Here is a 27,121-nt window from a genome sequence, read left to right on the forward strand (position 1 = left end):
ATAAGGAAATAATCTTTTTTTTTTTTTTTTTTTTTTTTTTTGCCAGTTCTAGGCTTGAGCTCAGGGCCTGAGCACTGTCCATGGATTTTCTCAAGGACAGAGCTCTACCACTTGAGCTTCACACCACTTCTGGCATTTTTTTATGTATGTGGTACCAAGGTCTTCGTGCATGCTAGGCAAGCACTCTACCACTAGGCCAAACTCCCGGCCCCGGAAATAATCTTTTAACTGTCATTATCACTACTGCCACTACTAATTCCTGGTAAACTAAGCCCTGTTCCAACTCTATAAAGAATATAAGTAAACTACTTCCTTAAAATTTTAGAAGTAAAGTTGAGTGTAGTCATGGGAGTGGTGATATTGACCAAGAAATATAATCATAATCTGACTTATGGAATTATAACTTTAAAAAATGATACCAGCAATCAGGAAGATAACAAAGTTGAGGCCAGCCAGGCAACAAAGCACAATGATGTTCATTGCAGCATTATTCACCATAGCTAAGATGTGGAATCAACCCAGATGCTCCTCAGTAGGTGAATGGATGAAGAAGATATGGAATTCTATGCTGCCATCAGAAAGAATGGCATTGCCCCATTTGTAAGGAAATGGAATTAGAAAAAAATCATATTAAGTGACGTAAGCCAAACCCAAAGGAGCATAGGCTCCATGATTTCCCTCATTTGTAATACTTAGTACACAACTAGGATTCTCCCAGCAGAGGATCACAATAGTTCAAAAGCTGTATACAGCTAGACGTGGTGGCGCATGCCTGTAATCCTAGCTACTCTGGGGGCTGAGATCTGAGGATCAAGGTTTAAAGCTAGCCCAGGCACAAAAAGATCTGAGACTTTTTTTTTTGGCCAATCCTGGGGACTGAACTCAGGGCCTGAGCGGGATCTTTGGGCTTTCCTCAAGGCTAGTCTTCTACTGCTTGAACACTTGAAATAGGGAAGGGAAGGGGGAAAATAAGATGACTAGGAGGGAAAGGGGGACAAAAACATGAAAAGGGGTATCAAGGTCCGAGAAGCAATGTACCCACTTCCTGACAAATGTAATTATTACCCCTCTACACATTATCTTGACAATAAAATACAATTAAAAGAAAAAACAAAAAGAAACCAGTAACACTAATAATAAATGTAAACCAACTGAACATTCTTTTATTATTTTTATTAAGAAGTTGTAGGGGGACCAGGAGTTTGGCCTAGTGGTAGAGTGCTTGCCTAGCATGCATGAAGACCTGGGTTCAATTCCTTGGTACCACATTTATAGAAAAAAAAGCCAGAAATGGCACTCAAGTGGTAGAGTGCTAGCCTTGAGAAAGCACAAGGACAGTACTTAGCCGCTGAGTCTAAGCCCCAGGACTGGCAAAAAAAAATTAATTAAATTAAAAAAATTTTAAAAAGTCGGACACAGTGGCTCATGCCTGTAATCCTAGCTACTCAGGAGGCTGAGATCTGAGGATCATGGTTCAAAGCCAGCTTGGGCAATACAAAGCCATGAGATTCGTATCTTCAATTAATCACTAGAAAATAGGAAGTGGGGCTGTGGCTCAAGGGTAGGGCGGTAGCCTTGAGCTGAAGAGCTCAGGGACAGCGCCCAGACCAGAGTTCAAGCCTTATGAGCTCCCCCGCCATCCCCGAAAAAAGAAGTTGTAGGGGCCTGGTGTGTGTCCCAGTGGTAGAGTGCTCGTCTAGCATGCACAAAGCCCTGGGTTCGATTCCTTGGTACCACATACACAGAAAAATCCAGAAGTGGTGCTGTTGCTCAAATGGCAGAGTGCTAGCCTTGAGAAAAGCCCAAGGACAGTGCCGAGGTCCTGAGTTCCAGTCCCATGACTGACAAGAAAGAAAAGGTTGTACAAAGGAGTTGTAATTCCATAGGTGAGGTAATAAGTACAGTGCTTCTTGAAAAGTGTCAGCCCTTCCTTCCTTTTCCCCCATTTTCCCTCACTCATCCCTGCCCACAAGTTGCATAATTCATTTTCTCCGTAGTGTGTATCTGAATACAATGACTGCATTTGTTCACCTTCCTCCCTCAGTCCTGTGTCCTCTTTTGCTTCTCCCACCAAAACAAAGACATGTTTCCATTTCCTGGAATTCGTTTTGATAAATCCAGTTGCACATTTTGGTTTTTGCTTATTTGGTTGGTTTTTTGTTGTTGTTGTTGTTTCTTAACTAGGGGCCTGGACTAGTACCCTGTGCTCTTCAGCTCAAGACTACTAACACTCTACCATTTGAGCCACAGTGCCACATTCGGTTTTCCAACAGTTCACTGAAGAGTCTCATGAGACTGAACATATTTTTTTTTTTGCCAGTCTTGGGCTTGAGCTCAGGGCCTAAGCACTGTCCTTGGACCTTCTCAAGGCTAGAGCTCTACCACTTAAGCCTCAGCACTGGTAAAGCAAGTGCTTTACCAGTGAGTTACATCTTAAACCTCTAGATAATATCTTAATGTTCAAGTAGGTCCTAGCTGTTCAGGAAATTTGCCTAAATTCACAAGGTAACTTTACAAGTTAGAACCTAGATCATCTGACTCCTAGAGTTCAGGGCTATATTCATCTGTCAGGGAAAAAAATCCATTTAGAAAAAACAAAAATTATTGTAAATATAGGGACTATTTTATGAAAAATACAGCTCAGTGGTAGAGTACTTACCTATGATGGGGCCCTAAATTCAAACACACACACACACACACACACACACACACACACACACACACACACAAAGAAGATACACAACATTGACAAACATTGTCTGACAGCAATAAAAATGAATACCTCCTGTGCTTGAACAGAGGAGGTAATGAACTTACCCTGACAATAAACAGCTCAGCACCAAGCTGTGCAGTTTGTTCTGTAGAAAGCTGGGGGGGAGGGGTAAAAAAAAAACATAGAATAAAGTAAATGGCTAGCTACCAAACTATGAATTTACTATCATTAACTGTACCACACTCGAAGGTCACATTGACCAAACTGGACTTCTGAAATACGGAAACAGCTTGAATAAACAGACCAACAGAGCGATTCTGGCATACAGATTGGGAAGAAAAGAGTAATTAAAATGAGAAACAGCTGCCTGTAGAAAAATCATTCAGCAAGAGTTCAATTACCTTGGCAGCCAGAATGGAAATGATAGCAACAGCCATCCTTTGCATATTTTGATCCTCATGGTTGCAAAGCCACTGCATTACAAGCTTCGCTGCTTCAAATCTGAAATATATAGAAGGTTTCCTTGGTTAATCCTGGTGACCTAGGATTAACAGTTTCTGAATTCTACTTGGAAGCTGATACTATGATTTAGGTTAATAAGGAAAAGGAACAATTTTTTAACCTTATAGAAAATAGGTTTTACCTAGTACCTTAGAGATTTGGTGAAACAACAAGAGCTTGTGAAAAATATGGTAAAACCTGGCATTACCTTTTCTACAGCAATAATTTTCCCCCATTAGTCCTGAGGATTGAACTCAGGGCCTGGACAAAGCCATCCCGGGAATTAAAACTAAAAAGACAGTGAGATTCATCTCCAATTAACCACTAGAAAACCTGAAGTGGCATTGTGGCTCAAGGAATAGGGCAGTAGCCTTGAGCTGAAGAGTTCAGGTTTAGCACCAGGCTCAGAGTTCAAATCCCACTACAAAAAATAAGGAATTATCTGTTTCTAGGCCCTGGTTGCTTATAACTGTAATCTTAGCTACTCAAAAGGATGAGATCTTGGGATTGAAATTTAAAGCCCTGTGAGATTCTTATCTCCAATTAACCACTTGGAAAGTGGAGCTTATAGTTCAAAGTGGTAGAGCAAAAAAACTCAGGGACAGCACCCAGGCCCTGAGTTCAAACCCACAACTGACAACAACAACAACAAACGAACTGACTGATGTCTGTAAAAAGATCACTTTCTTTCGTGTTTGGAACATGAATGGTGGGGAAACAGTAAAATTCAGAGGACACTACAATAATTCAGGAGAGAAATTCCGGTAATCTAGTCAGAATGGTAGGAAAGAAATGAAGAGAAATCAGTAACTGTCAGTAGAGTGATTTGTTTGAAGGTGGGAGAGAAATCAAAAAATATCAACAGTCTCATCCTTCAGAAGCTTCATTTGTCAAGTTTATTGTTGCGCTCTTGGTTCCACCTGCTTTTAATATGAATTCATAACTGTCAGAGATCAGTGATCATCTGGAGAGTCTCCTAACCTCCTATTGGCCCATGAGGTCTTTTTTTTTTTTTTTTTTTTTTTTTTTGGTTGTGGGGCTTGGATTCTGGGCCTGGGTGCTGTCCCTGAGCTGTTCAGCTCAGGGCTACCACCCTACCCCAGGGCTTCAAGGCTACCACCTTACCCTTGAGCCACAGCCCCACTTCCTGTTTTTGGTGGTTAATTGGCGATAACTGTCTAATGGACTTTAGTGCCCAGGGCAGTCTTTGAACCACAATCCTCATATCTCAGCTTACCATTTTTAGCCCTCAAAACTAAATTTCTAAGATCTTAACATTTAAATTTCAGGTCTATAACTTACCTGTTAAATGGAACATCTTGAAGGATCCGGTCACTGCAAAGTGAAAGGAGGCAATTCTTCTGTAACTGAAAAAGAAAAAAGGAAACAAAAAAAAAATGAAAGGGACAAAAAAATTCTGAGTAAAATACCCATTTAAAGGCTGACTCTATTTTAAAAGGAAGAGGACTAATGAAATAACACTTGTTACCCTTATACAACACCAAATTGGGGCAGGAAGTGTGGTCTAGTGGTAGAGTTCTTGCCTACCGTATATGAAGCCCTGGGTTTAATTCCTCTGTACCACATACACAGAAGTGGTGGAATGGCTCAAGTGGTAGAGTGCTAGACTTGAGAAACCTAAGGATAGTGCCCAGGGCATGAGTTCAGTCCCCAAGACTGGCAAAATAAATAAATAAACAAACCCACAAAACTGTATTTGCCAGGTGCTGGAGGCTCACTTCTATAATCCTAGCTACTCAGACAGACAGACAGACAGACACACACACACACACACATACATACACACACACACACGCGCGCACACACAAAACTGTTATGAATTTGTTTGTAAATAAGAGGGTATCAATATTTTAAGAAAACTTGTTGCTTTATATATGTTTTAATTTTGGTTTAATATCAATATATTTTGAACTTAGAAATACTTTTAAGTAAACTTATCAGTGTTTCAGTACTTTGACTTAAAAATAGCTACCCAACAACAAAGAAACACTTTTAATGGGATGGTTGTTTCTTTGGAGATTAGTTTTAGAGTGATTCAATTTTTTGAGCTGTTGATATATTTTAGATATGAGGCCTTTGTCCGTTGTATGATTAAAGAAGGTCTTCTCCCACTTTGTAGGCTTTCTAGTTAATTTGCTAGCTATGGCCTTTGCCATACAGAAGCTCTGCAGTTTAATGCAGTCCCACTTATCCAGACTTTCTCTGATTTGTTGTGTTTCTGGGTCCTTATTAAGAAAGTTTCAGGGCCAGGAGTTTGGCCTAGTGGTAGAGTGCTTGCCTAGGATGCATGAAGACCTGGGTTCGATTCCTTGGTATCACATACATAGAAAAAAAGCTGGAAGTGGTGCTGAGGCTCAAGTGGTAGAGCTCTAGCCTTGAGAAAGCCCAAGGACAGTGCTCAGGCCCTGAGCTCAAGCCTAGGACTGGCAAAAAAAAAAAAAAAAAAGAAAAAGAAAAAGAAAGTTTCGACCTGTACCAAGGAGACTTAGTGTATCTCCTATTCCTTCTTGTAAAGTTTTCAGTTTATCTGCTTTTACCTCGAGGTCTTTGATCCATTTGGAGTTAATCCTGGTTCAGGGTGACAAAGAAGGATCCAACTTTAGTTAAAGAGGCTGTCTTTCTTCCATTTTATTTTTTTGGCTCCCTTAACATAGATTAGGTGGCCATTGCTCTGTGGGTTAATATCTGGGTCCTTAGTTCTATTCCATTGGTATTCAGGCCTGTTCTTGTGCCAGTACCAAGTTGTTTTGGTCATTATAGCTCTGTAATAGGAGTGTCTAAAGTTTGGTATTGAAATTCCTCCTGTGCTGTTCTTTCTGCTAAGAATTGTTTTTGCTATATAGGATCTTTTATTATTCCACATGAAATTTTGGATTGTCTCCTATTTCTTTAAAGAATGACATTAGGATATTGATGTGCATTGCGTTAAATTTATAGATAGCTCTTGGAAAGATTACCATTTTCACGATGTTAATTCTTCCAATCCAGGAGCACGGAAGGTTTTTACATTTCCTCAGTTCTGCTTTAATTTTCTTTTTTTAGGGTTTTAAAGTTTTCATCAAAAAGGTCCTTTACATTCTTAGTTAATTCCTAGAGAGTCTTCTCTGAAGAAATAAGAATGACCTATAGACACATGAAGAAATGCTCGACATCTCTGGCCATAAAAGAAATGCAAATCAAAACAACTCTAAGGGGCCGGGAGTTTGGCCTAGTGGTAGAGTGCCTGCTTAGCATGCATGAAGACCCAGTTAGAATGGCCAGGATCAAGAAATCTAATAACAACAGAGGCTGGCAGGAATGTGGCCAGGAGGGATCACTACTACACTGTTGGTGGGAGTGCAAACTCGTTCAACCACTATGGAAGCAGTATGCTTCCCTATGATCCAGCAATTCCACTACTTGGCGTTTATCCAATCATCCAGAAACAAGGACATACTAAATCCACTAGTACAACAATGTTCATTGCAGCACTATTTACTATAGCAAAGATATGGAACCAACCCAGATGCCTCTCAGTTGATGAGTGGATCAACAAGATGTGGTATTTATACACAATAAAATTCTATGCTGCTGTCAGAAAGAACGACATCACCCCATTTGTACGGAAATGGAAAGACTTAGAAAAAAATCATATTAAGTGAAGTAAGCCAGACTCAAAGGAACGAATGGTTTCCCTCATTTGTCATAATCAGTAGAAACCTTGGGCTCTCCTAGCAGAGATTTACAACAGAACAAAACCTAGATACATAAGGCCATATAGTATGACACTAAATGAAAGGACCTCCAGGATATAGAAACAAAAGCCATATAATGAGTGATTAGAGTCCTTAATGTACTATGTTATCTCTCATCTCTTTTGCTGTCTCTTGTTTATCTCATATTGTTACAGTATTTCACCTTGTTATCTGATATATTGTATATATGTGTATTTGGTTATTTGAAATCAGATAGGCAAGGGGGGAAAACAAGATGAAGGGTGGGGGTGGGGGAAGGGAAATGGGGACCAAGACATGAGAAAGGGTATCAATGTTTGTGAAGTAATGCACCATCTATCTAGTAAATACAATGTAACCTTCTATTAATTACAATAAAAAATATATGGGATAAAAAACCTTTCATTTTAGCAACAAATTTAAATTAACCTAAATCATGTGAACTTGAAAGCAATTAGCCTAATTTAACAGTTTTAATTTCATGAATACTCACCTATAAGCCAATATAGTACCATGAAAACAATGTATGAACATGTCTATACATAGATACAACATAAAATACACATATACATAGCCGTACTAATAACAATGAATGAAAGTTTTCCTGGTGACAAAGCATGAAGGAATTAAAGTCTACTTGCTTCTGACTGAAGCCAGGCACCAGTCGCTCATGTCTATAATGTTTTGCTACTCAGGAGTCTGATATCTGAGGATCACAATTCAAGGCCAGCCTGGATAGGAAAGTTCATGAGCTTCTTCAATTAATGACCAAAAGGCCAGAAGTGGAGGTGTGACTCAAGTGGCTAAGCATCAGTTTTGAGTGAAAAAGGTATAAGACAATACCTAGGTCCTGAGTTAAGGCCCCAGTGATGGAGAAAAAAGAAAATTCTGATTCTTAGTATTTATAGTATATGTGAGAAGTAGTCTACATTTTGGCCACTAAATAAAGACTAATACTCACTCTAACTTGTTTTCATATTCAAGACAGAGACTCCTGATGTAGCCAAGATGGCCTCAAACTAATGAGCCTTCTGTGAATTTGCCACATTCTAGGATAATAAAGCCTGTACCATCACATCTAGCTGCTTCTACTTCTTTCACTTCTTCTTCTTCCTCTTTTTCCTCTTCCTCTTCTTCCTCCTCTTCCTCCTCCTCCTTCTCCTCCTCCTCCTCCTCCTTTTCTTGCCAGTCCTGGAGCTTGAACTTAGGGCCTGGGCACCTTGTGCCATTTTGTGCTCAAGGCTAGCACTCTACCACTTGAGCCACAGTGCCATTTCCAGATTTTTCTGAATAGTTTATTGGTTTATTTATGGGCATTCCTGCACAGGCTGGCTTTGAATTATGATCCTTAGATTTCAGCTTCTTTAGTATCTGGGATATCAGGCATGAGCCACTGGCAACCATTTAAAGAAGGGTAAACAAGGACCAGGAGTTTGGCCTAGTGGTAAGAGTGCTTGCCTAGTATACATGAAGACCCAGGTTCAATTCCTTGGTACCACATACATAGAAAAAGCCGGAAGTGGTCCTGTGGCACAAATGGTAGAGTGCTAGCCTTGAGCACAAAATGGCACAAGGTGCCCAGGCCCTAAGTTCAAGCCCCAGGACTGCAAAAAAGCCACACAAAAAAAGCAGCTGTATTCTAGTGGCTCATATCCATAATCTTAGCTACTTAGGAGGCTGAGATTTGAGAACTGAGAGCCAGCCTAGACAGGAAAAATCCATGAGACTTCTTTTTTGCCAGTCCTGGGGCTTGAACTCAGGGCCTGGGCACTGTCCTTGGACACTTTTTGCTCAAGGCTAGTGCTCTGCCATTTGAACTACAGTGCCACTATAGCTTTTTTTTTCTGTGTATATTACTAGGTACCCAAGAAGTTAAAATCTGAAGATCCAGATTTAAAGTCAGCCCAGACAGACAAATTCTTGAGACTCTTATTTTTAAGTAAGTAGCAAAAAGCCAGAAGTGGAGGCCTGGCACAAGTGGTAAAGTACCAGCAGTAAAACTGAGCAAAAACTAGAGACCTTAAGTTAAAGTCCTACATGCACACACTCACACAAGAGCTAGTCATGAAACAGAAAAACTGATAAAAAATCAATATCTGGGGCCGTGAGTTTGGCCTAGTGGTAGAGTGCTTGCCTAGCATACATGAAGACCCAGGTTTGATTCCTCGGTACCATATACATAGAAAGAAGCCAGAAGTGGTGCTGTGGCTCAAGTGGTAGAGCTCTAACCTTGAGAAAAATCCAAGGACAGTGCTCAGGCCCTGAGCTTAAGCCCAAGACTGGCAAAAAAAAAAAAAAAACAATACCCTTGCATGAAACATATATGGAGATTACATAAAGAATGAATGTTACAAAAAGAAAAAATACTATTAACTCCCAAGTATATGACACTAGACAAGCCACAAAGTTTTATATGACTCATTGGTGGTCAGGTGATAGAACAAACTCTGTTCTTCCCTCCCCTGAGGGAAGTTCTTACAGAATGGTTAAGAGGTGTCTGCCTCCCATGTTACCTTTTTCCTCTTTTTTTTTTTCTCATTAAATAAGCAAGAATTTGTACAGGATCTATGGAAATAAAAAGGGCAATAATGCTATTCCAATTACTTTGTGTGAGAAGTCCATTCTTCCTCTTATTTTACCTAGAAATTTCCTAAGTGTCCTTTACAACCTAGCTCAGGAACAAAAGCACATTTGTGAGTAAGCCTTCCTAGCCTTGAAAACATAGGGCTGTGTTTCAACTCAGTGGTAGAGCATACCTGCAGAGCCCTAAGTTCAACACAAGGCCCTAAATTCAAACACAATAAAGAAGAAAATAGAAACATACTGCCTTTATTGACTTCTGTATCCCAACATTTGTTGTGTCTAGTTCAGAACAAATTTAGGGGCCAGGAGTATGGCCTAGTGGTAGAGTGCTTGCCTAGCATGCACGAAGACCTGGGTTCGATTCCTCAGTACCACATACATAGAAAAAAGCCAGAAGTGGTGCTCAGGCCCTGAGCTTAAGCCCAGGACTGGCAAAAAAAAAAAAAAAAAAGAATAAATCTATTTGCCTACTTGTTCAAAGTATCACAAACTCAGCTTTGAGGGGGAAGTAGAATTTTGTATGGCTTGCACTGTTCAATAATATATAGATTTGAAAGCTTTTAGGCAAGGCATGTACTTTTTTTTTTTTGTCCTGTTTCAAGGGATAGAACCCAGTACCTCTGAGCATGCTAGAAAAGTGCTCTATCACTGAGCTACATCCCCAGGAAAGTATTCTTTCTTTGTTTTCTATTTCTCTGTTGTCTTATTTTATTCATACCACAAATTAGTTTCCAAAAGCTAAAACTCCCAGACTTGGTCAATTCAATTGAACTGTGTGGAGACAGTAAGTAAAAGAACACAGAAGGACAATTGAATGCACTTACCTGCTGGTGATTAGGAAAATGTTCCATGGCTTTGAGCAGCAAATGTGTCACATCAGCCAGGAGCCGGACTGGCATTCCTGCAGCAAGATCCTGCTTGGTTAAGTTAAAGACACAGGCACTTGCAGCCAGTTGCACTGGCAAATTCATAGGGTGGTTTCTCATCCCAGTCACCACAAGCTTAAAAAAAAAAAAAGTATTCTTAACTTACCTTATCTATATAAACTTTCACAGAGCAACTATTTTTTTTTAAGTTTTAGCAGGGATTTATTTTAATATAATATGGTTCAAGTAGGGGACAATGGAAAAAGAGAGAAACTTTTCTGTTCCTCATGCAGGAAATGGGAGCTAAAGTCTTAGCAACATTATTTTATTATTCTATTCCATTGTTAAGTGCCGAGGATATTGGCAGGTACTCACGAATAGTTACTACCCCTCCCTGGTCAGTGCAAGTATCCAGTTGTTTGTTTCCTATAAAATAAGGAACATGGGCTGGGAATGTGGCTCAGTGGTCGAGTGCTTGCCTAGCATGCATGAAGCTCTGGGTTCAATTCCTCAGTACCACACACACAGAAAAAGCCATAGGTAAAGCTATGGTTCAAGTGTAGAGCACTAACCTTGAGCAAAAGAAGCTCAGAGACAGTGCCCAGGCCCTGAGTTCAAGCACCAGGATTGGCAAAAAATATAAATACATACATACATACAAACAAGGAATGTTTTCTACACAGGTTCTCCTCCTCTTATTCCTAAAACCCAGAACCATGCCTGTTATAGAGAACGCATTGAATAAAATTTCACTGACTTGAATAGAATAAATCAAATGTAAATTTCACTTTCAGTTTCCAACCTTTCCCTTGACAATACTGCTAAAGTTCTAGTACAATAAAGTCCATTCTGTTTCCCCTGGACTACACAAGAATTTCTCACCTTTCCTTTCTCCCCAAGCCTTTGAAATTCTCCCTAATTCTCACTATAAGAGGAAGATCTAGCATTCATCTACATTAAACTCTGAGGCAACCTGAAAAAGACCTTTAGATTCTGACCACCCCACATATCTCCTTACCAACCTTCAGACTTTCATATTATCACAATTTATCTTTCTGGACTTTTCTCTAAAGTTGATCCCTGCTAGATCACTCTTTTCTTGCCTATGCAAGGATATAGGTATAGCTCCTCTTTCCTCCTAGTCCCACATCATTTTTTTTTTTTTTGGCCAGTCCTGGTGCTTGAACTCAGGGCCTGATCACTGTCCATGGGCTTTCTCAAGGCTAGAACTCTATCCTTCGAGCCACAGCACCACTTCCAGCTTTTTTGTTTTAATGTATGTGGTACCAAGGAATCAAACCCAGGTCTTTATGCATGCTAGGCAAGCACTCTACCACTAGGCCAAACTCCCGATCTCCCACTTATTTTTTAAATTCTTGGATCATTGGATCACTAGCACACAGAAAATAATATTCACCCATCTTTTTTTGAGGTGGTTACTAGAGCTTGTACTTGCACTCTCTTAGGGTTTTCACTCAGGGTTGGGACTTTCTCACTTAAATCATATCTCCAACTTCCAGTTGGAGTGGTGCTATGGCTCAAAGGACTAGAGTATTACCTTTGAGTTGAAGAGCTCAGGGCAGCACCCAGGCCCAGAGGTCAAACCACACAACCAATCAAAAAAAAGGAAGAAAAAAAAAAAGAAAAAGTCAAGCTGAGCACCCGTAGCTCACATGGGTAATCCAAGCTACTCAGGAAGCCAGGGCTAGATGATTTCTGTTTAAAGCCAGCCCAAGTAGAAAAGTCTCAGAGGCTGGGAGTTTGGCCTAGTGATAAGAGTGCTTGCCTTGCCTAGCATGCACAAAGACCTGGGTTTGATTCCTCAAAACCACATAATAGAAAAGCCAGAAGTGGTGGTATGGATCAAGCGGTAGAGTGCTAGCCTTGAAGAAAAAGCCCTAGGACAGTACTCAGACCCTGAGTTCAAGCCTCAGGACTGGCAAAGGAAAGAAAGAAAGAAAGAAAGAAAGAAAGAAAGAAAGAAAGAAAGAAAGAAAGAAAGAAAGAAAGAAAGAAAGAAAGAAAGAAAGAAGAAGGAAGGAAGGAAGGAAGGAAGAAAGAAAGAAAGGAAGGAAGGAAGGAAGGAAGGAAGGAAGGAAGGAAGGAAGGAAGAAGGGAGGGGAGGGGAGGGGAGGGGAGAAAGGAGAAAGAAAGAGAGAGAGAGAGAGAGAGAGAGAAAGAGAGAGAGAGAGATAGAGAGAGGTCTTAATTTCCAATTAGCCAGCAAAATCAGCAAAATGCTAAGAGTGGCATGGCTCAAATAGTAAAGCATCAACCACAAAAAAAAAAAAAAGTTGAGCAAGAGCACTAGTTCCTGAGTTCAAGCTACAGGCAGGATAAACAAACAAACTGCAAAATTTCTTTCCAAATCATCATCTACCAAGATGATCATTTCAAAATTTTCACAATCAGTTTCTTATTCTCACCTTCAAAATTTCTGGCTTTGTTTTTTCCATCACATGTGTCAGGCTAAAAAGGTGAAACAGAGCTTCTCGGACGAAAAAGGCCCGTTCACTGTACCGCTTCAATGCTTCTGCAATCTGAGTTTCATTAGCTTCACCAGACACCTTTGAAAATAATCAAAAGATTAGTGCCCAGAATTATTACCAGTTCTCTAGCTTTCTTTATCTAAACACCAGTAGTTATGTAAGGCTTGAATTAAATGGGAAGAATTACTTTTCAGCTTATCTAGAAGTCATCCCAAAAAGATGTCTATTAGCTAGACTCATAACCTAGCACAAGCCCATAGATTAAAATACCTTTTCTATACTTAAAATAAATCTCAAGATACTTAACACTGGTTACAAGGTCTTATTGTATAACTAGGCTCATAAGCAAGAGATAAAATGAACCCTCTACCCTAGCTCCCAATATTATATTGTTTTCTTCTACACTTTCAATAAACTAACCTCTTTCTTTAAAAAAAGGGCATTATATACATTGTCTACTCAAACTCAAACCTGTCGTTTTTTGCTTAACTTTTACTCGTCCTTTGCAACTCGTTAAACACATTTTCAAGAGGTCTTCCTTAGCATACAAATATAAATCAAGTCCCTCAAAACTTCTCATGATTTCATGGTTATTATCATATTACTCCTACCAGACTGACCCACTCACCACTGCACCTCAACAGCTAGCATTATGCTTAGTTCAGAACAATAAATATCCAGGAAGTGGCGCTGTGGCTCAAGGGGTAAGGCGGTAGCCTTGAGCTGAAGAGCTCAGAGACAGCATCCAGGCCCAGAGTTCAAGTCCCATGTCCAACAAAAATAAATTAATAAATATCTATCAAATAAATTCATTAATTTCTCCAGATTCATCAACTCCTATAAGAAGTTCTGTTCAATCTTAAGTCTATGCAGGAATTTTTCATTTATACCAGTTAATATACTTATGATACACTATGATTAAAACACGATTAAGTAACCAACTTTAACTAAAGGGGAAATGATTTGTAAAAGTAATAAAACTAGTGCCCCAAGTAGGACACATTTTAAAGGAAAGAAATAGGGACTACAAGACACTCAAAAGATATACCAGGGGCTGGGAGTTTGGCCTAGTGGTAGACCCGGGTTCGATTCCTAGGTACCACATACATAGAAAAAAGCTAGAAGTGGTGATGTGGCTCAAGTGGAAGGGCTCTAGCCTTGAGAAAGCCCAAGGACAAAGCTCAGACCCTGAGTTCAGTCTCCAGGACTAGCAAAAACGAAGCAAAACAAAAAGACATGCCAAACCAGGTGCCAGTGGCTCACTCATGTAATCCTAGCTACTTAGGAGGCTAACATCTGAGAATCACAGTTTAAAGCCAGCCAGGCAAAAAAGCCTATGAGACTCTTATCTCCAATGAGCTACCCCAAAAAAGCAGTAAGTGAAATTATCGCTCAAGTGGCAGAGCCCTAGCCTTGAGTAAAAAATGTCAGCAACAACTCTGAGGCCACGTTCAAGCCCTAGGAGCAGCAAGGGGGAAGGAGGGAGGGAAGAAGACACAACAAAATGTTTAAATGAGAAAGACTAACCAAATGCCCAGTAAAAAGCTGGGTCATAAAACTAGTTAACTATTTTTAAAAATGCAAGGACACAGTTACTATTCAAGTCAGGACAAACAGTGTTATGAAGAAAAAGAGTTGTGGGGGCCACGAGTTTGGCCTAGTGGCAGAGTGCTTGCCTAGCATGCACAAAGACCAGGGTTCAATTCCTCAGTATCACATACATAGAAAAAAGCTCAAAGTGGTGCTGAGGCTCAGGTGGTAGAGCGCTAGCCTTGAGAAAGTCCAAGGACAGTGCTCAGGCCCTGAGCTCAAGCCCAGGACTGGCACAAAAAAAAAAAAAAGAAAAAAGGAGTTGTGTAAAGTGACCTATGAAGCCAATTAAAGTAAAGGACCCAGGAATCTGAATTCAGTAAAGACCCTTTGGGTCTTTCCCCAATGGTATTAGAGAAAAAAAAGGAGTTATGCAGGAGTTAGGGTGGGGGCACATGACGGCTCAGAAGACCCTGAGTGATAGTCTCAGGGTTGTCACCTTATTTTTACTCATAAGCTATGCAATTGTTAACTTACACTTTTTTTTTTTTTTTGCTAGTCGTGGGGCTTGAACTCAGGGCCTGAGCACTGTCCTTGGACTTTTCTCAAGGCTAGAGCTCTACCACTTGAGCCACAGCACCACTTCCAGGTTGTTTCTATGTATGTGGTACTGAGGAATTGAACACAGGTCTTCCTGCATGCTAGGCAAGCACTCTACCACTAAGGCAAACCTCCAGCCCCCATTACTTATACTTTTAAATCTGCACATACTTACAATAAAGTAAAAAATAAATGTAAAAATGTTTTTCTAAGAGATATAATTTCATTATAGGAAAGATTCACCCTCACTAACACAAAAGTAATCAAACAGGGTAAGACTGGCAAATATGGGGGAGCTTGATGGAAAGTGTGACACTGATATACACTCTACTGATAAAACTGGCTTGTTGAATTGAAACCCTTTTGTACAACTAAAGATAATTTAAATTTTTTAAATAATCAAATGGTTACACCAAGTAATCATATTACACAATGATCCTATTGGAAGATGCAGCTTTGAGGAAATGAATGGATGTACTAAAGTTGATGTTTCACAGACATTGTTATTGATGCTACAAAGGCTTAAAGTAAACTCAACTATACTCAATGATACATACCATATGACATAAAAGCACATAATTGAAATTTCTTTACAAAATGCCTTTTTGTGTGTGCCAGTAAAACTTAGGGCTTGGACGCTAACTCACAAGTTTCTAACGCAGGCTAGCACTGTACCACTGGAGTCATAGCTCCACTTCTGGGTTTTTGCTGTTAACTATAATGAATCTTATGGACTTCTCTGCCAAGGACAGTTGCAAACCATGATCTTCATATCTCAGCCACCTGAGTAGCTAAGATTACAGGCTTTAGTCCCTGGCTGATGAGACTCTTTAAGAAAAAATTGGGGGCTGGGAGTTTGGCCTACTGGTAAAGTGCTTGCCTAGCATGCACAATGACCTGGATTTGATTCCTTAGTACCACATACATCAAAAAAAGCTGGAAGTGGTGCTGTAGCTCAAGTGGTAGAGCTCTAGTCTTGAAAAAGCCCAAGGACAGTGCTCAGGCCCTGAGTTCAAGGGCCAGGACTGGCAAAGAGAGAAAGAGAGGGGGGGAAGGGAGGGAGAGAAAAGAAAGGAAGGAAGAAAGGAAGAAAGAAAGGAAGAAAGAAAGGAAGAAAGAAAGAGAAAAATTAACATTGTCCAAAAAGAAATATAGCTACTCAGGAGGCTGAGATCTGAGAATCCAAGACTGAAGCCAGCCCAGGCAAGAAAGTATATAAGACTCTTTTTTTTTTTTTTTGTGCTAGTCCTGGGCTTGAGCTCAGGGTCTGAGCACTGTCCTTGGACTTTCTCAAGGCTAGAACTCTACCACTTGAGCCTCAGCACCACTTCCGGCTTTTTTCTATGTATGTGGTACCGAGGAATTGAACCTGGGTCTTCGTGCATGTTAGGCAAGCACTCTACCACTAGGCCAAACTCCCGGCTGTATATAAGACTCTGTATCTCCAATTAATCACATAAAAGGCCAGAACTAGTGGTGTGGCACAAGTGCTAGACTTGAGCAAAAGGAGCTCAGGGACAGCACCTAGGCTGAGTTCACACTCCAGGACCAGCACAAAAAAAAAAAAAAAAAAAAAGAAATGTACTCTTTACTGGCTTATGTAATTACAACCCTTGTATACCACCTTCATAATAATAAATTTTTTAGACAAAAAAAAGAATTTACAATGAGAGTACTCAGAGAACTTGATCTCAAATTAGGTATTCATTTTAACAATGAATATCTTTACTAAAGTACTGAACTATCTCTACATGAAAAGTTTATGTTTAAATAGTTCCAATTATATAAATATTACAGGGGGTGGGGGAGGGAAAGTGGGAGAAAAACATGGGAAGGAGTATCAATGTTCAAAAAGTAATATACCTACTACCTGACCAATGTAACTGTAACCCCTCCATAGATCACCTCAACAATAAAATACTGTGTGTGTGTGTGTGTGTGTGTGTGTGGTACTAAAACAAGTCATGCTGCTTATCTGGAACAAACTATATGACTTGCCCTTTATATTTCCAATTAGTAATCTTCAGAAGAATTCTGCAATGATGTCTACATTACAAATATGAAAATAAAAACTCAAAAAAGTAATGTTGTAGCTTGCTTGGGGTCATATATAACATATAACAAAGAAAAGTGAGGTTTCAATTAGGACTCTGATCCTGATACAAGCTTTTCCACTAAAAAAAACAAAAACTGTGTTTTCAAAATCATAGTACATAATTAGACATTTGTCATTAGTAATAGAGTCTTAAGCAACTAAGACATTGTTCAGTTGGAGAAAATATGTCTTAAAGGTCTGACCTTCAAATGTCCTGCGCCAGTCAGGAATTCAGAGTAACCAGCATCAGTAGCCAGTAAACCAACAAACTGCATGCTGGGCCGTTGTTGTATAAAGGCTTCAACAGCTTTATCTGTCACATGCTTTCTCCCAGAAACATCCAGAGAGACGAGATTAGGTAGAATGTCCTTTTGTTCTAGTAAGCGAAGAGCTATGTCAGATGTAAACTGTTTATCATCTGAGATATCAAGATGATTCAAATGTTTTAGTTCCCGAACAACATCCAATATTTGGGTAGTTGTCATTTTTAAACATTTCAAGTGGTGCATCGTTAGAGACTTGAGTCGGTCTTTGCAGGCCAGCAGAGCAGTAATGTCTGTGATGGAGGTATTGGAAATGTCCAGGCTCTCTAATCTTGGCAATGAGGCAACTTCAGCCAAGTCTTCATTGTAAAACAGAACATTGGTGATGCTTAGAGCTCGAAGACCAGAAAGCCTGCTGAAGCATCGCTCATAAGGATCTTCCAAGGAGAGAGTAAGTGAGTTCAGCACTAAGCACTGTAGATTTTGCTGGATCCACTTGTTACTGCCAAGACCACTGATGATGTCTGTGATGGTAATATCAGCATTCACACCTGTAGCATCAAGTTCTACTAACTTGTGGTGGCAAAAGGCTTTCCGGAAAGCAACAGCAGATATCTTCGCTTTGCGGATGCAAGCTCTCTTTAACCGCATCTGGTTGCCTCTGAAAATACCTACAGTACCATCATTCAGTAAACCTGGGGAAAATAAGCAGCACTTTAATTTCAAGAAATTTCAATAGCTAACATATCTATCATAATTTTTATTTCCAAAATTCTCCTGTGTAATGGTAACTCATCTGATGCTCACAGTTCATTGAGTGTAGTATTTTCAATAATTTACAGGACCTCAAAAAGAGGCTTTCCAAACCACAAGACCTTCAGTATTAAGAACAATAAAATTCTAATACTAGAGGGCTTTGCATAAGGCTCACTAGTACAATACTTGCTTTAGCATGTTCAGGGCTCTGGGGTTCAATCACTACCACCACCACCACCCCTATCCCCTGCCACACAAACACAAAGGTGGCTTTCCAAGATTATGGAAATAACAAGTGGCACAAATAGGCCTGTGGCAGACATGATATCCACTAACACTGGGTTTTCACTTTACCAGACGCTGACAACTACATTTTGTAGCCCTTCCTTAGAACTATATGAGGCGGTGTAATAGTTCTGACAGTGGGCTGTAAGCTGAAGTGCTAGAGAACAAAGGCATGATTTTCTATGCCATGTTGCCCTACAAAGTATAAAGTATAAAGAGGTTTATAGGGGTTGAGCTCCTATCTGAATACTAAGGTGGCCATGGATCAGAACCTTGATAGATTTACAGAGTTCATGTACCATAATAAGGTTTAAGTCAAAATGTGAAAATACTTGATTACTTATCACTGCATTTCTAGCCTATCACTTAAATTCACAATGTATCTAGCAAATATATAATGCCTAGAACTTATTAAACCACTAGCCTAATTTGAACCTTACTAAAAGGATCTAGCACTTAATACCTCTTCTGTTAGATTAATGTGAATACAGTGACATAGTAATTTTCTGAGGAAGGCTTTCAATATAAAATACACACCAGATTTTGAAGATAGAATTATAAAACATGAAAACTCTCAGTGTGTAACTACATGCTTTTCTTTTTTTTTTTTTTTTTGCCAGTCCTGGGCTTGGGCTCAGGGCTTGAACACTGTCCTTGGACTTTCTCAAGGCTAGCACTCTACCACTTGAGCCTCAGCACCACTTCCAGCTTTTTGCTATGTATGTGGTACCAAGGAATCGAACCAGGGTCTTTGTGCAAGTTAGGCAAGCACTCTACCACTAGGCCAAACTCCCGGCCCCAACTACATGCTTTTTAAAAAATGTTTCTGGCCAGTCCTGAAGCTTGAATTTAGGGCCTGGGCACTGTCCTTGAGCACTTTTGCTCAAGGCTAATGCTCTGCCGCTTGAGCCACTTCAAGCTTTCTCTGTGTATGTGATACCAAGGAGTTGAACCCAGGGCTTTATGCATGCTAGGAAAACACTTTACAACTAGGCCATACTCCAGGTACTACATGTTGAAATTATGATAACTTGAATATATTAGGTTAAATAAAAAATTTTGAGATTAGTTTCATCTATTTCTGCTTTTAATTTAATTTGTACAGTGCAAAAGATCAAATCCTAAGCCTCAAGCATGCTAAGCAAGCTACCACTGAACTATACCCCAGCTTTCTCAGTTATTAGATAAAGCATCAATAAGCTTAAAATAACCCTCCTATTAGACAGTGCTATTCTTTTTTTTTAAACAAAGAAAACACTTCTAGTTTCCATTTCCTGGAGTTCATTTGGGTAAATATTATTTTATATGACCAGAATGAACAATGCTATTCTAAAGACAGTCTTTCAAATTACCTAAACTCTTGTCTGGGGTGAGGGTGTTTCATTGTTCTGGCAACTCAACAGTCACTAAACAAACACTAAAAGTAAAGAATAATTAAGTGGGTGGGGGGTGTGGGGGGGGGAGGGAAATGGGTACCAAGACATGTGAAAGGGTATCAATGTATGTGAATTAATGCACCTTCTATCTGGCAAATATCATGTAACCCTTTTACTAATTACAATAAAAAAATGCTTAATAAAAAAAAGAATAATTAAGTGTTATAGATACAAAGGAAAACAAGACACACCTCTATACTCAATTATAATTCTATGGAAGCTGGTGGTGATATTGGCCTATAATCCCAGTAGTCAGAAGGTGGTAAGAACCACTTTCAACCCTCTGGGGAACCTAGACTTTGAAACCTACCCAGCAGTAAAGAGATCCTCCTGCTCCCTGCTAGGTTGGGGGGTGGGGGTGTAATAAGAAGTTAAGTGAAAAGTGAGGACTTTCACAACTAACCAAGAGTAATAAAACCATCTCCTCTCAACTACTGGGTGTCAGTGGAGGCCAACTGGGAAGCAAAAGTTTCACACTGAAATTCCTTTCAGAGAGGTATTGGTAGGGTCCTAAAGGAGAGGCAGAATTTCAATTCCTACACAGTAGTAATGAGTAGCCCTTACACAGGTTGTCAGCAGAAGTACATGGAAGCTGAATACCTGCGGCCGTTAATGAGGCAGTGCCTCTGCTTTCCATATTCAGAGACATAAACAAACAAACAAACAAATAAGACATAGTATCCCAAATGTCCACATTTCAGCCAAAAATCAGCCCAGGCAAGAAAATCCATTGAGACTGTCTTCTCCAATTTTGTCACTCAACAGCATATTAAAATGCAATCAACTATATCATTTTATTTTATTTTATTATTTGTTTATGATCTTTCTAGTCCTGAGGCTTGAACTCAGGGCCTTGGCACTGTCCCTAAGCTTCTTTTGCTCAAGGGTAGCATTTCACCACTTGAGCCACAGCACTACTTCTGGTTTTCTCTGTGTATGTGGTACTGAGGAATTGAACCCAGGGTTTCATGCATGTTAAGCAAGCACTCTACCACTATGCCATATTTCCACCCATATATCATCATTTTAAAAGTGAAGAGCTGGGCTGGGGGTTTGGCCTAGTGGTAGAGTGCTTGCCTAGCATGCATGAAGACATGGGCTCAATTCCTCAGTTCCACATACATAGAAAAAAAGCCGAAAATGGTGCTGAGGCTCAAGTGGTAGAGCTCTAGCCTTGAGGAAAGCCCAAGGACAGTGCTCAGGCTCTGAGTTCAAGCCCAGGACTGGCAATAAAAAAGGTCTGTGAGATTCTTATCTCCAATTAATCACCAGAAAACTGGAAGTGGCACTGTGGCTTAGTGGTAGACCACTAACCTTGAGTTAAAGAGCTCAGGGACAGAGCCCAGGCCCAGAGTTCAAGTCCCACTACCAACCCACATAAAACCAACCCGCCCAAAAGTGAAGAAATTTCAGCTAAGAAATGTAAAGCCATATCCCCACTTGTATACCTTCCCTTTCATCTTTCCTCAAAGGACTGCATTCACTGAGAGCACAGACAAAAAAAACCCTGCAAGTCTAGCTCAGAGTATGTAAATGGGTAAGAGAGGGAAGGAGACAGGAAAGGTGGAAGGAAGGGTTTGCCCATATTAAAAAATAAAAATAAGTGCTTAAACTAAGAGGCAGGATAGTTAAAAGTAAATGAAGAGGGCCGGGAGTTTGGCCTAGTGGTAGAGTGCTTGCCTAGCATGCACAAAGACCCAGGTCTGATTCCTCGGTACCACATACGTAGAAAAAAAAAGCTGGAAGTGATGCTGTGCCTCAAGTGGCAGAGTGCTAGCCCTGAGGAAAAAGCCCACGGACAGTGCTCAGGCCCTGAGTTCAAGCCCCAGGACTGGCAAAATAAATAAATACATAAATAAGGAGTTGGAGGTGTGGCTCCATTGGTAGAATGCTAGCCAATGGAGCAAAAGCATCAGGTATCATGTTTGAGTTCTGGTAAGAAGAAGGGAAGAGGTTCCTTTTCCAGGAATCAGGTTCACATGGCTTTTTCTGTTATTTCTTTTCTCTTACTCTGGGGTGGTTTTTCGTTATTTGTTTTATTTTGTTTTTTGTTTTGTGGGGGGGGTTTTGGTGCTAGTCCTGGGGCTTGAACTCAGGGTCTGGGCATTGCCCCGGGCCTCTTCTGCACAAGGCTAGTGCTCAATTTAAACCACAACACCATTTTGGCTGTTTCTGAGTAGTTTACTGGAGGTGTGAGCTTTTCTGCCCAACTAGCTCTAAACTGCCATCCTCTATTCTCAGCCTCCTGAGTAGCTAGGATTACAAGTATAGGTCACCCAGTCTTTTCTCTAGTTTTTTTTAGAGGGAAAGGGGTGGTTTTTGTTTTTATGCTAGTACTTGTAATTCAGGGCCTTGTACTCTAAATCGGCTTTTTTTTTTTTTCATTGCTAATGCTTTCATTTTTTTGTTATTTCTAAGGCAATATTAAATGCACTGTAGTACTTAAAAAATTGAATGCCAAGTAGGTAAACATAGTTGTGTTTTACCATGAAATGCCATAGTCTGAAGCAGGCGATCTGCCACCTCCTGTGGAAACACTCCAGGTTCCTGCAAACACAATGTTCCATCTTGTCTTGCTGAACAGAATTTCTCCAGGTGAGTGGTCAGGAAACTTAAGCAGATATCAAGTAAGGAATAGGGAGATGCTTCCTCCTTAGAGTAAAAGGGAAACAAAAGTGAATATATTAGTTTCCAGAAAAGTAGATAGCAAAAACATTACTCATTCAATAAATATTTACTGAGTGTCTATACAGCAGACATGTGTGACCCATTTTCTTAGAAGAAAGAAAAATCGAATATGGAAATAAACATTTCCATATGATTTTTTAAATACCATGGAGATCATATTGGTTACTATGATGGGGGTTTCTAGTGCTAGCCTTAAGCACAAAAAATCAGGACAGCACCAATCCCTGAGTTCAAGTGCCACGACTAGCACAGAATTTTTTTCAATCAATAAGCCATGGGGCTGGGAGTTTGGCCCAGTAGTAGAGTGCTTGCCTAGCGTACACGAAGACCTGGGTTTGATTCCTCAGTAACCCACATACATAGAAAAAGCCGGAAGTGGTGCTATGGCTCAAGTAATAGAACCCTAGCCTTGAGAAAGCCCAACGACAGTGCTCAGGCCCTGAGTTCAAGCCCCAGGACTGGCCAAAAAAAAAAAATCAGAGTACCAATCAATAAACCATGTGGTGGCAAGCATCTGTGTCCCAGGTACATGAATGGTCATAGGTAGGAAGACTGTAGTCCTGGTAAACCGGGCAAAACCAGATCCTATCTGAAAAGTGACTAAAGCAACAAAAGGTTGGGGCAAGTTATACAGGACTTGTCCACCAATATGAAGCCCTGAGTTCAAACTCCAATACCACAAGAAAACAAAAAGTATTTAAGAGACTGGGGATTAGTACTTGTCTAACATCTAATATGAATGAGTCTCAATGGACTTCTGCTCAGGCTGGCTTTGAACCTCAATCCTCACACCTCAGCCTCCTGAGTCCTGAGTAGTTAAGATTACAGCTGTATATCACCAGTGTCTGGCCAAGTAAGAGTGAATTTTAAAGAATAGAGTCTTAAGAGGGATTAGAGAGAAAGAATCTTACTACTGCAAACAATATCACCACAATGTAAGCTGGGTAATGGGAAAAACTGGCCTACAAATGGGAGCTTTGGGGTTGTTTTTTGTTTTTGTTTTTGCCAGTCCTGGGGCTTGAACTCAGGGCCTGAGCACTGTCCTTGGGCTTTCTCAAGGCTAGAGCTCCAACACTTGAGCCACAGCACTACCTCCAGCATTTTTTTTTTTAATGTATGTGGTACTGAGGAACTGAACCCGGGCCTTTGTGCATGCTAGGCAAGCACTCTACCACTAGGCCATACTCCCCATTGAGGGAGCTTTGTTGTAATACTGTTTTCCAGCTAAGATTGTTTTGTAAAAGACAGGGAAACTAGTCTGAAAACTTCTAGGCACAGCTTTTTCTAATGACGTAAGACTTTATTTATTTATTTATTTTTTTGTTTGTTTTTTTTTTGGTTTTTTTTGCCAGTCCTGGGCTTGAGCTCAGGGCCTGAGCACTGTCCTTGGACTTTCTCAAGGCTAGAGCTCTACTACTTGAGCCTCAGCACCACTTCTGGCTTTTTTCTATGTATGTGGTACCGAGGAACCGAACCCAGGTCTTCATGCATGCTAGGCAAGCACTTTAACCACTAGGCCAAACTCCCGGCCCGACATAAGACTTTAAACTCAGAGAAAAACATATGATTCTGTATGTTCCAACCTTCCCTCGGGGAAGAAGGTGATATGTGGGGGAGGGGAGAAATTGTCAGAAGATCTTCTTGGGCATCTTGGACTGTTTCAGAGGCTACAGAATTTCAGAAGGTAGCCATGCCCTCATTATACTACAGCAACTAGTTCTTAGCTACTTTTCACACATTATCTCCTAACCTTCCCTCATATTTGTACACAAAAATTCTTTAACCCTTTTGATAGACATAAGCTCTGAGGGTAAAACATACAGTGGTGTATTACATCACCAAAACTAACTAATGCTTTCCTTACAAGAAGTGGCGAAGTGGCTCACAATTATAATCCTAGCTACTCAGAAGACTAAAATCTGAGGATCACAGCTCCAGGACAGCCTTGGCAAGAAAGTCTGTGAGACTTTTACCTCTAATTAACTACTAGAAAACAGGAAGTGGCGCACTGTGGCTCAAGGGGTAGACCAATATCATTGAGCTGAAGAGCCCAAGGACAAAGCTGAGGCCCAGACTTCAAGCCCCAATACTGCCAAAAAAGAAAAAAAAAAAAAAAAGTGCCAGCTATAGACAGAAGCAACAAGCAGGCATGTTTTCTCTTTTTGTGAACAAACTATCTCAAGGTAAAGGGAAACTCAGGCGAAAAAAAACAAACTCTTCCAAACACCCTTATAAAGTCTTAGATGAATCTAAAAGTGTAATTGCCACTTTTGACAACCTGGAAGGATTTGCATTCTCTTCTCAGTTTGTGGCATTACTGAAGAGAAGCACAGATCATGTTTATGGCGATAAGGTCCATGTCAAAGTTCAACTAAACTAGTCAGAAATGTTGCCATTCCCAATAATGAGTCACATTGGAATTATTGAGTTGGGAATGTCATGTTGAATTAAGAAATTACATTATTAATTGTTCCACTGAAAGAATAAATAGTGCACAAGGCTGTTACTTATCATAGGTTAAGAGAAATCACTCAGGGAAAGAATGAAAATCCTAACCCTTTTTCTAGGATGATTAACTGAGACCCTGAGAAAATATACCAACATCAGCCTAGATTCAGTAGAAGGACAAACACTTTTAGGAAGATCTTTTCTTAGCTAATCAACATCAGCTATCTGTCATAATCTTTTTTTTTTTTGGCCAACCTTGAGCCTTGAACTCAGAGTCTGAGCTCTGTCCCTGAGCCTCTCTATGCTCAAGGTTAGACTCTACCACTTGAGCCAAAGTGCCACTTCCAGCTTTTTCTGTTCATTTGGTACTGAGGCATGCATGCTAGGCAAGCACTCTATCACTAAGCCACATTCCCAGTCCCCATTGTAATCTAAAACAATAACAACAAAAAACAGAACATGGAGCCTCAGACCTCACTTAAAGAATTAATTTGGCCTTTGAGGTTTTCAACTCCCAAGATCTATTTAAAGAATCAAATAAGGATCATGGGAAATCAATTACAGGCAGAGGCAAGCCCAATTATTTGCTGAAAAGCGAGGTTCAGTATTGGCTATGATTATGATTTCTCTAAAAGGCTTTTTGTGGAATAACCTGGTGAAATCCTAAGCTGCTGGACTCTAGTAACTTGAAAGGTGTAAATGTACAGAAGGAAAGCATTAGAAAATGCAAAATCCTGTGAACGAGCCACAATACCCAGGTATATGCCACCTCTAGGATTGTCCCTCTCTCCGGAGTGGGATGGGGGGAGAGCAGCTGCTTCAGTAATGACAGTCTTTGAAGACTGAAGATGCCTGAGGATTTCTACTACTCAAGCACTCCCAATCTCATGAGGAACCCCCGGGTGTCTCCTGAAGTGACAGAAAGATTAATTTTCTTTAGTAGATAACAAGGCTCAATTCTCTGTCTTGACTTACTTAGGTCTCTTTGGGGGAGCTAAATAATAACCAGTATTGACAGAGCCCCAAACATTACAAGATTCACTCTTCTCCTGACCTATAGCTTCCACGTTCATGTGAAGCTAGTCACCTTTATGATCTATTAGAGGAGCTAAAATTTCCTCATGAAAGAAAGGATTAATTTTGATATAATAACAAAGATCAATTTGCCTGACCTACACTCTTCAATGATATTGTTGGTCTTTAGACAGAGGGATTGAGAGGCTATTTCCCCTCCCTCTCTTGAGCTGCCTTTTAACTCTTATTTTGAGCCTGGTTCTATTTTTGTAAGGGATAACAGCATTTAATCCAATGCTGGAAATAGCCAAGGAATTAAAATAAGTTTTTGTTCCCCTACAGCTCACAATGTATGAAGATAAATACCCATCTTTCTTGGTTCCCAAGTTGCTAAGAAAAGAAATAACAATAAATATTACTTTGAAAGAAAAGTTTATATGTATTTGTTTTACCAAAATGAAAATATATGTAAGCTGGGTGCCAGTGGCTCATATCTGTAATCCTAGCTACTAAAGAAACTGAGATATGAGGATTGTGGTTCAAAGCCAGCCCGGGCAGGAAAGTCTGTGAGACTTTTATCTCCAATTAACAACTCAAAAAAGCTGGAATTGGCACTGTGACTCAAGTGGTATAGCACGAACCTTGAGTGAAAGAAGCTCAGAGACAGTGCCCAGGCCCTGAGTTCAAGACCCAGGAATAGAAAAAAAGCCAACCAACCAACCAACAAAAAAAACCAGTTGAGTTGTACGATTAAAAAGTTCTCTTCTGGGGGCTGGGAGTTTGGCCTAGTGGTAGAGTGCTTGCCTAGCATGCACAAAGACCCAGGTTCAATTCCTTGGTACCACATACATAGAAAAAGCTGGAAGTGGTGCTGTGGCTCAAAGTGGTAGAGCTCTAGCCTTGAGAAAAGGGCAGTGCTCCGGCCCTTAGCTCAAGCCCAGGACTGGCACACAAACATAAAAAAACTAAAGTTTATGGGGCCTGGAGTTTGGCCTAGTGGTAGAGTGCTTGCCTAGCATGCACGAAGACCCTGGTTCGATTCCTTGGTACCACATACATAGAAAAAGCCAGAAGTGGTGCTAAAGCTCAAGTGGTAGAGCTCTAGCCTTGAGAAAGTCCA

At 40.3% G+C, this 27,121-nt stretch overlaps 1 protein-coding gene across 1 annotated transcript in view; it reads right to left on the reverse strand.

The window, feature by feature from the left end:
* Zyg11b (zyg-11 family member B, cell cycle regulator) overlaps positions 1-27,121 on the reverse strand; it is a 44,218-nt gene that overhangs the window by 9,486 nt on the left and 7,611 nt on the right. The window contains exons 2-8 of the mRNA XM_090334824.1: positions 22,338-22,503; positions 17,315-18,069; positions 12,824-12,964; positions 10,356-10,532; positions 4,517-4,581; positions 3,115-3,214; positions 2,818-2,868 (exon numbers count right to left, since the gene is read on the reverse strand). Coding sequence (XP_090190950.1) covers positions 2,818-2,868; positions 3,115-3,214; positions 4,517-4,581; positions 10,356-10,532; positions 12,824-12,964; positions 17,315-18,069; positions 22,338-22,503 — 1,455 coding nt within the window. The remainder of the gene's footprint in view (positions 1-2,817; positions 2,869-3,114; positions 3,215-4,516; positions 4,582-10,355; positions 10,533-12,823; positions 12,965-17,314; positions 18,070-22,337; positions 22,504-27,121) is intronic.

This window comes from Megascapheus bottae, chromosome 6 (assembly GCF_031878675.1).
Source record: "Megascapheus bottae isolate mThoBot1 chromosome 6, mThoBot2.hap1, whole genome shotgun sequence".
NCBI lineage: Eukaryota > Metazoa > Chordata > Mammalia > Rodentia > Geomyidae > Megascapheus > Megascapheus bottae.